This window comes from Galleria mellonella, unplaced genomic scaffold, assembly GCF_026898425.1.
Source record: "Galleria mellonella isolate WM207_F2 unplaced genomic scaffold, CSIRO_AGI_GalMel_v1 utg19013, whole genome shotgun sequence".
In the NCBI taxonomy this organism is placed as follows: Eukaryota; Metazoa; Arthropoda; class Insecta; order Lepidoptera; family Pyralidae; genus Galleria; species Galleria mellonella.
This window is the reverse complement of record NW_026442029.1, coordinates 12,280-21,875: the sequence shown is the minus strand read 5'-3', so window position 1 is coordinate 21,875 and position 9,596 is coordinate 12,280. Positions and strand designations below refer to the sequence as shown.

General features: G+C 48.0%; 1 protein-coding gene across 1 annotated transcript; it reads right to left on the bottom strand.

The window, feature by feature from the left end:
• Positions 1–1,526: 1,526 nt before the first annotated feature.
• On the bottom strand, positions 1,527–8,882 carry LOC128200503 (uncharacterized). Its single transcript, XM_052894122.1, has 3 exons — positions 7,128–8,882; positions 3,416–7,069; positions 1,527–1,721 (listed from the first exon to the last, which is right to left on the bottom strand). Exons 1-3 carry the CDS (start codon positions 8,880–8,882, stop codon positions 1,527–1,529), a joined length of 5,604 nt encoding a protein of 1,867 aa, XP_052750082.1.
• Positions 8,883–9,596: the final 714 nt, after the last annotated feature.

Here is a 9,596-nt window from a genome sequence, read left to right as displayed (position 1 = left end):
TCACACAGGTTGTGGACACCTTGGAGGGGGATCTATTTCCGACGTCGGTCTCTCCACTGGTCTCAAAGAACCTGAGACTTGAGCAGGAAGTCGAGTACCTGCGTCGGCAGTTGGCCGAGGCTCGTGCTGCCAAGCCAGCTGCCAAGCCAGCGGCCCAGGCCGGTATCTCGGCAGACGGTGTTCCTGTTGTAGGAAGTGATGCGAGCGCATTCCGTGCTCAGATAATGAGAGATGTCGGCGGCATCGTCCGCCAAATGGTAGGGACATTTATGAAAGAGGTGAGAGAAATGATCTCAATTCGCACCCCTCCAGAGAAGGTGTCGTCCTCGTCTGCGGTCTCCACGCAAACTTTGCCCGAGGCCGGGACAATGGCGTCAGATGTGCCCGACACCCCTAGAGTCGGCGACCGGGGTTCTCTTCCCCAGTCAGAAACGGGTCGGGCCAAGAAGAAGAAGGCGAAGAAGACGCCCGTCACACCGGCGCCCTCTGGACAGCCCGAGCCGGTGGCTTCGACCTCCGCTCAAACGTCTGTGCAGTCGACCGCGTCCTCCTGGGCGACGGTCGTAAAAGGAAAACGGGGCAAGACCGTCAGTGTTCCCGAAGGGCAGCCTGTGGCTGTCAAACCTCCGGTGACGAAAGCCGGTTCGGCCCCCTCGAAGAAGGCAAAGAAGACGAGCGCACCCTCGCCTTCTAAACTGAAACCGCCTCGCTCCGCGGCGGTGATTATTACGTTGGACCCGGAGGCGGAAAGGGAGGGTGTCGCGTATGCGAATGTCCTTGCGGAGGCCAAGAGAAGGATCGATCTCCGCGCATTGGGGATCGAAGATATGCGGTTTCGCACCGCGATCACCGGCGGTAAGGTCCTAGAGGTCCCAGGTGCTGATGGCGCGGAGAAGGCCGACGTTCTGGCGTCGAAGCTCCGGGAGTTCATCCCGGAGAATATGGCCAAAATCTCCAGGCCCGTAAAGTCCGCGGAGATGCGGATATCGGGCCTGGACGACAGTGTTACGTCGGAGGAAGTGGCCGCTGCGGTTGCCCGGGAGGGCGGCTGTCAGGTGGACCAAGTGCGAGTCGGAGAGGTTCGACGTACTAGATCTGGGGTGGGCACTTGCTGGGTTAAAGCTCCATCGCAAGCAGTTAAGAAGATGACGGTCGCCGGCCGAGTTCGTATAGGCTGGGTTTCGGCGAAAGCAGAGCTCCTGCGGCAGAGGCCGCTTCGGTGCTTCCGCTGCTTGGAGGAAGGACATGTGCGGGCATCCTGCAGTCATGAGCAGGACCGCAGCGGTCTATGTTACCGCTGCGGAAACGAAGGCCATAAGGCGGCGATGTGCGCGGCCGACCCAAAGTGCGCTGTGTGTTCAGCGCAGGGCCGGCCGTCGGACCATTGGGTGGGGTCCAAGGCCTGCACTCCTCCTAAGAAGCGTAAGAAGCAACCGGTGAAATTGCCGAACCCAGCAGGCCGGGTGAGTGTGGAGGGAGAGGAGATGGAAACGGGCAGGTAGTCCCGCCCTCCTCTCCGGCGATAATTACATCGCCACAGGGCCGGGGTGACGACTGCGGGGGCAGTCCCACCCCATACCAACATGGCCCTGGGAAGTCGCGCGCGCATCCCCGCGCGCTTCCCCTAGATGGGGGTGGGTATTCAACATCTCGTACCCGCCCCAAACTGAGTCGGGGCCCGCGAGCCGGTGCGGGCCAACGCCGTTGGGGATCCCGGTGGACTACGCAAGGGAACCCGGGTCCCCAACATTAAGGCGCGGCGAGGGAATGCCATGTGGTTTTTAGCCGGTAGGAGTCCGGCAGTATTCACACCCTCCCCCGGGGGTGTGTCTCTGCATGACGCATTTTCCACATGTAAAAAAAAAAAAAAAAAAAAAAAAAAAAAAGGTTAGGTTAGGTTAGGTTAGGGTTAGGTTAGGTTAGGTTAGGTTAGGTTAGATTAGGTTAGGTTAGGTTAGGTTAGGTTAGGTTAGGTTAGGCCAGGTTAGGGTTAGGTTCCGCAGGTTAGGTTAGGCCAGGCCAGGTTAGGTTAGGTTAGGTTAGGTTAGGCCAGGCCAGGTTAAGGTTAGGCCAGGTTAGGTTAGGTTAGGCCAGGCCAGGTTAGGTTAGGCCAGGCAGGCCAGGCCAGGCCAGGCCAGGCCAGGCCAGGCCAGGCCAGGCCAGGTTAGGTTAGGCCAGGCCAGGTTAGGCCAGGCCAGGCCAGGCCAGGCCAGGCCAGGCCAGGCCAGGTTAGGCCAGGCCAGGCCAGGCCAGGGCCAGGCCAGGCCAGGCCAGGCCCAGGCCAGGTTAGGGCCAGGTTAGGCCAGGCCAGGCCAGGCCAGGCCAGGCCAGGCCAGGCCAGGTTAGGCCAGGCCAGGCCAGGCCAGGCCAGGTTAGGTTAGGTCAGGTTAGGTTAGGTCAGGTTAGGTTAGGTTAGGTTAGGTTAGGTTAGGTTAGGTTAGGTTAGGTTAGGTTAGGTTAGGTTAGGATAGGTTAGGTTAGGTTAGGTTAGGTTAGGTTAGGTTAGGTTAGGTTAGGTTAGGATAGGTTAGGTTAGGTTAGGTTAGGATAGGTTAGGTTAGGTTAGGTTAGGTTAGGTTAGGTTAGGTTAGGTTAGGTTAGGTTAGGTTAGGTTAGGTTAGGTTAGGTTAGGCCAGGCCAGGCTAGGCCAGGCCAGGCCAGGTTAGGCCAGGCCAGGTTAGGTTAGGCCAGGTTAGGTTAGGTTAGGCCAGTTAGGTTAGGTTAGGCCAGGTTAGGTTAGGTTAGGTTAGGTAACGTTAGGTTAGGTTAGGTTAGGTTAGGTTAGGTTAGGTTAGGTTAGGTTAGGTTAGGTTAGGTTAGGTTAGGTTAGGTTAGGTTAGGTTAGGTTAGGTTAGGTTAGGTTAGGTTAGGTTAGGTTAGGTTAGGTTAGGTTAGGTTAGGTTAGGTTAGGTTAGGTTAGGTTAGGTTAGGTTAGGTTAGGTTAGGTTAGGTTAGGTTAGGTTAGGTTAGGTTAGGTTAGGTTAGGTTAGGTTAGGTTAGGTTAGGTTAGGTTAGGTTAGGTTAGGTTAGGTTAGGTTAGGTTAGGTTAGGTTAGGTTAGGTTAGGTTAGGTTAGGTTAGGTTAGGTTAGGTTAGGTTAGGTTAGGTTAGGTTAGGTTAGGTTAGGTTAGGTTTTTTTTTTTTTTTTTTTTTTTTTTTTAATTTCTTTGTTTTCTGTCGCTATTTTTCTTGCGACAACCTTCTCATCTGTATTATTATTAACTGTGTATTAACTGAGGATTTTTTTTTTTTTTTTTTTTTTTTTTTTTTTTTTTTTTTTTTTTATATATATTTAGTGTATATATTTAAAAATTGTAAATTATGTAGATATAAAATTGTATATAAAGTTGTATAACTGTGTATAAACCTTTATCAAATTAATGAAGTATTCTTGCTCCATTCTCTCTTGCTACGACCCTCAGCAGAGGCTTTGCGAAATTAAGTAGTATATCCCTGGTGTCTTTATTTTCAAATATGTATTCCATATTACTTTCAGACAGTGTTGCATCCAATTTGAACTCGCACTCAAACCGTTTTTTGGCGAATCTTTGACAATCAAAAAGTATATGCTGTATGGTTTGAGGTGTTTCACTGTCACATTGGCAGCTAGGGCTATCTATCAGTTTAAACCTGTGTAGATATGATCGGTTTCCTCCATGTCCGGTGAGAAGGTGAGTTATTGTGTTATCTATATCTATTTCTTTGACTATCTTATATGCTTTACGAATATCTGGTAGGAACATTTTTGTTATAGCTGCCGTGTTGGATTCTGTGTATAATTTTTGACATTTATCTAGTGATTTTTCCCTTAATAGCTTTTTAGCGTACGTTAGAGGAAACCGATCATAAACTGGTTTTATTTTCTTTTTCAGGGCCGCTGTCTTGGCGAGGTCGTCAGCTCGCTCATTTCCGTGTATGCCTACGTGAGCTTTTACCCAATAGAATTGGACTTTTCCGCCTTTTTGCACTATATCCTGAAGTTTCTGCCGGATTTTCATGGTGAGCGGGTGAAGTGGGCATGGGTCAGCAATACTTTCAAGCGCTGATCTTGAGTCACTTAGGATATTTGCAACTTGGAGTTTCGGCTTTTTGCCCATTACCTCAATGGCTTTGAGTATGGCTGCCAGTTCTGCTTGAAAGACGGAGCAGAAGTCTTCTAAACGAAAACTGGTGAAGTAGACTTCTTTATTTTCCAGCCAGCATGTGACAGAGCCGCCGACTTTGCCCTCTATTTTGCTACCATCAGTGAAGAACCGCGGCCAGTTATTGTCTATAACGTCATCTAACTCGGATTGGTTGTTTATAATTTTAAAAGAGATAGCCTTCCTATTTGTTGGATGCGGTAGTGAAGAGACCGGTGTGCGACTTTCAAATTCTCTGCCAGGCAGCTCATCCAGGGGTTCCCCCCTCTTAATTAAGTACAACTCAGCCTGTTCAATCGCTTTGAGTTTGAGGGGAAGAATCCCTGCCAGCACCACACTAGCAGAGAAGGAGGTGGTTCTGTGTCCTTTGCAGATTTTAATGGCGAATAGCCTGGTGATTCTGTCGAGAGTTTTCCCTACATAGTGGTTAGAGGTGGTGTGAGCCCAGCAACTAGCTGCATATAAGATGGTCGGCTCCACGACAGATTGGTATATTAATTTGAGGACACTGGGATTTAATCCCCATTGAGCCCTAGCCATCTTGGATACTGATTTGTAGATGTTTAAAGCCTTTGCAGAGACGGTTCGAATGTGGGAGTTGAAGTTAAGGTTTCGGTCAATAATTAAACCGAGAACCTTAACCTCATCTCGTATTTCGATCGGTGTTCCATCCATCACTAGTCTGGGGGTATGGTATTTGAGTTTCTTGGTGAAGAGAACTGCTTGCGTTTTATGCGGGGCGAATTTTAGCTTAAGCTTATTGCCCCAATTAAGTATCTTTGCGAGCGCCTGGTTCAGGTTTCTCTCCACCTCCTCTCCAGTGCTACCCTGAGCTATAAGGATTATGTCATCTGCAAAGGCTTGTATGTGAACTCCTCCATATTGGGAAGCTTCAAGTGCCTGGTTTAATTGGACATTCCATAGGATCGGTCCACAGACCGATCCTTGGATGCAGCCCCTGTTTGTTTCCCTATTTATTGTTACGCCTGAGTATTTAATGGTTATCTTCCTTTGTGACAGATAAGAGGTAATCAGCTGCAGTATGTCCTCATCTATTCCCATGGTGTCCAACTGTGTGATGATAGTGGGCCACCAGGCACTATCAAACGCCCCTTGGATGTCGAGAGAAACAATAACCGCAAGTTGTTTGGATTTTATGGCGCTTTTAACTATACTCAGCGCGTCATATAGCGCGTCCTCTGTGCTTTTTTGTGGGAGAAATCCGTACTGGTTGGGGTGTAGAGAGCCCCTAGCAGTAAGGTCCCACTGTAGTCTCCTTGCCATCATTTTCTCTAAGGTCTTCCCCAATAGAGAAAGAAGGCCTATTGGTCGATAAGATTTGGGAAGGCTGTAATCATCCTTGCCTGGCTTGGGTATAACTTTTATATAGGCCTCCTTCCATACTTCAGGGAAGTAGCTCAGTAGAAGGCACCTGTTGTAAATAGCCAGTAGAATTTCAGGGCATGTTTTGAAAGCTTTTTGGCAAATGTCTGCAGTGAATGCGTCCACGCCAGGAGCTTTTTTGGAATTTGCATGCTGCAGTGCTGATTGTAATTCCTGTTCTGTAAAAAGAGTGATTTGTCTGTCCATAGGTAGATTTTTGGAGGTGATTTCTATAGATTTTTGCCTGATCTGAGAGTGTTCATGGTTGTCCTTGGTGGGATCGTCTTCGGGAAAGAAGGTGTTGGCTAGTAGAGCCGCAGACTCATCCGCCGAGAGTGTGGTACCGTCATTGCCTATTAACAATTTTTCCCTGACAGCTTTACTGGAATGTTTTATGATTCTGTAGGATCTTTGCCAGACCGTTTCTCTTTCTTCTCCCGTACAGAATTCCTTCCAGCTTTTTGTGATAGCTAGTTGTATTTCTTTCTTATACTCTTCTTTTTTCTTAAGATACTCCTGTACTACAAAGTTCCTAGCATTAGGATTTGCCTTCTTTATTCTGTTTCTATTTCTTTTCAATTCTGCTTTTAATTTGGAGAGGTTTGTAGTCCACCACTTTGCGCTTTTTATACATTTTTTATTTTGTATCTTAGGCATCGATTCATTGCAAGCATTAGTTAATGCATCCTGATATTTTAAAACTATATGTTCCAGATCAGTAGTATTATCTATATCCAATATTGCTTCAGTGCTAATGTTCAGTTGTTCGAGGTTGTTAGTGAATGTTTCTTCAAATTTAGTCCAGTCTGCTTTGGCCGTAAAGAACACTCGTGTAGAAGAAGGATATGTGTCGAGGTTTGGCGTGGCTTTGAGATTAAAAGTAATCGGGATGTGATCCGATAACGAACAGAGGTTTGGGTTTACTTTCCAGTCAGTAATTAAGTTGAGGACCTGTGATGAACAAGCTGTGATGTCAATGATACTCTGGCATGGTTGTCCTTGTCGATATACCAGAAATGTCGGTTGCGACCCTTGATTGAGGACTTCCATGCCAAGTTCTGCAAACATGTCCATTATTTTGCTGCCTCGTTCGTCTTCGGAATCACATCCCCACCATGGACTTTTGGCGTTAGCGTCGCCCGCAAGGAGAAGGTTGGTAGTTCCAGTCGAATCAACAATTTTGCGGAGAGAGTTCACAGTCTGTTCTATATCATGCGTCTTATCTAGATATGCGTTAATTAATATAAAAGTATCGTTACCAACAGTGATTTTCAGTCCGACTATGTCTTCTGTAATCCATTCCTGGCTTTCGATTATACGAAGACTTGGGTTTAATATGACAATAGCTGCCCTTACCGGATGGCTTCTATTGTGTAGCTTTTGTATGATCCGACTGTTACCACCAACACTCAAGTATCCTTTGGAGCCAACGTAGGGTTCTTGAAGCAGCAAGACTGAATAACCCTGTTGAGTGGCTTCTCTGAGACATTCTTGCGTGGCGGAATGCCCTCTTCCTAGGTTTATCTGTGCTATCTTGAGTGTCTCCTGTGGGTTTTGGGCATTTGTTGCCCTATCTGTGTCGACGCCCTTAGCAGTAGAGGACAGCGGCTCTCGCTATGCCATCCCATTTCTGCCAGTCGGGGCAGTCTTGACTGTAAGCTGGATGAGGCTCAAGGTCTCTTTTTGCCTTTTTGCAGTTACAGCACTGGGGGGTCAGGTTCCTGTTGGGACACGCTCTGGTATCATGTTCTTGGGCACAGTGCCCACATCTGATCTTTTCATTGCATTCAGCCGCCCTGTGATTATATCCCATGCATTTGTAGCACTGAATCAGGGGCGACTGATCGACTGCAGGCACCAATTGCAGGCCGATGTGGAGCTTCTGTCCCTGAGCTGCTTTCCAAATCGACGGAGACACTTCAAGGATAGCATTCTTGACCTCCTGGGTTCTGCCTTTGGTTCTGCGTAGTACTTTGACCTGCGAGTTAGGAGGAAGGGAGCCGAGCAGATGTCGATTTTGGCTGGTGACTGCCTTCTCAATTTCTGCATCTGTGAGGCTATTTATGACTCCGACAAGCCTGATTTGAGGAAGTCTATCTCTCGTGCTTCTGGCTGAGATCTGTGTGCACTTTTGGCGTATCGCCTCTTGAAGTGCACTGCGTTCCTCCTGAGACCCGCAAGCCATAATAACCTTCTGATTTTTGATCTTCGTAACTCTGTTTACGCCAATGCCTAAGTCGATGACGTTAACATTCTGTTTAACATGATTTATGACGTCTTCAGACGTTTTCCTAGGATCAGCCGATTCTATCAGGACCGCATAATTCGGCTTGCTTAAAGCTTCGGCATAGCTGCTGGGGCGACGCGGTTTATTTTTGTTAGCCTGATTTGCTGGTTTCGATTCTGAGACAGGTACTGAATTTGCAGTAGACGGGATGGTTGGCTTTTTGGCATTTTGTAGCTCCGCACGATTACTGATTGCCTTGGCGTTTTCTTGAACTTTAGTTCGAACTTCTTTGATTTGCTCTTTGATTTCGTTGAGAGCAACTTCTGCATCAAGCGCAGTTCCCTGCTCATGCATCAGAGAGATAACTTCTTCATGTCTGGCTTCTCTCATGTCCAGGATAGCCGTCTTGGCTGTGGAAATATCAGCTTTGATAGCTTCTATTTTGTCACCAAGAATCTTGTCTAGCTGTTCTCTGGTGACATGTTTTGTGGAACAGACGTCTTCCCGTTTGGTCAGCTCCTCCCTCAGAGTACGAATCTCCTTCATTAAGGGGTCAAGAGCTGAAGCCGTGAAAGCTGAGTTTAGATCTATCTGTCCACCTTCACCAATATTGACCGCTTTGTTGCTCGCTATGAGGGCCTTAATTTCGCCAAGCTCACTGCGTACGGTCATGAGTTCCTGCTTGCATGCAGCGGATTCTGTTTCAATCTCCTTTAAGCGGCGGGCCATTGAGTTACCGGCTAGCCAAGCGATTTGATTTGCTGAATCTATGGCTCTGTTCCGCATATCGGCAGTGACAGATTTAGCCTGCCTTAGGGTGCTGACTATGCCCAGTGCGAGAGTTTGCACTCGTTCCGAACAATCAGCCCCTTCTGCTGCGACATTCGACTGGGTACGTTGGGGAAGAGGTAACGAGGTGAATACTGAGTTTTCGTCAAGGGCGCTACCGTGGCAGCTGCGACTGGAGGAGTCTGACTCTGCTATTGGTCTCCACGTTGGGTGGAAGTCGGTAGATGAGGTGCCTGAAGAAGGGGGGGATGCCTGAGGGGCCGCAGAATCGGCCTTTCGAGCCTCAGCTGACGCCGACGGCAAGTTGACGGGTCGCCTGACCGGTGACCGTGCTAGGATCATTTTCAAGTTTTAGGCTAACTGGGGAAGCAAAGGTGAGTAAGAAGTTGACGGGGGGGCTGCTGAGGGGCAGCACTATCAATTTCAGAACGAAAAAGTGCGAAAAAGAAAATAAAAATTTTTTGGTCTCGAAATTTCCACCTTATACAGTGAGAAAAATGGGCGGGTGGGCGGGCAAATTTTTCGCAAAAGTGCTCCTATGGGGACAAGTGTGGTGTCTATGCACTCGGGACGGAGCGCACAGCACGGGAAAAATACTAGAAAAATTCTAAAAGCGACAGGGGGGGAGAAAATTGGGGAGAAATAGTACGATTACGAGTAGGTAAATAGTCAAAATTCAGGGGGTTGACGGGGGTAGGGGGGTGATAGGTAGACGAACGACAAGAGGGGACGAAAACTAACTAATTCAAGAAGAAAAAACGACGAAAAAAGACAATTTACGAGAGAATTTTTGAGATTTCTAAATAACAAAAAACTACTTGCAACGGGGGGTAGAAAGGGGTGAGGGGTGCAAAAACTATATTAAACTGTATGGAGCGACTAGACAACAACTTTGACAACGAGGGACAGCGAGAAAACAGCGAATTTCCAGAAAAATTTTTTCAACTATGATATGTTATTATCGAATTCTGGAGCGCTTAGGTAGCCTCGGTTCGATGCTTTTTCGCAAAAGTGCTCCTATGGGGACAAGTGTGGTGTCTATGCACTCGGGACGGA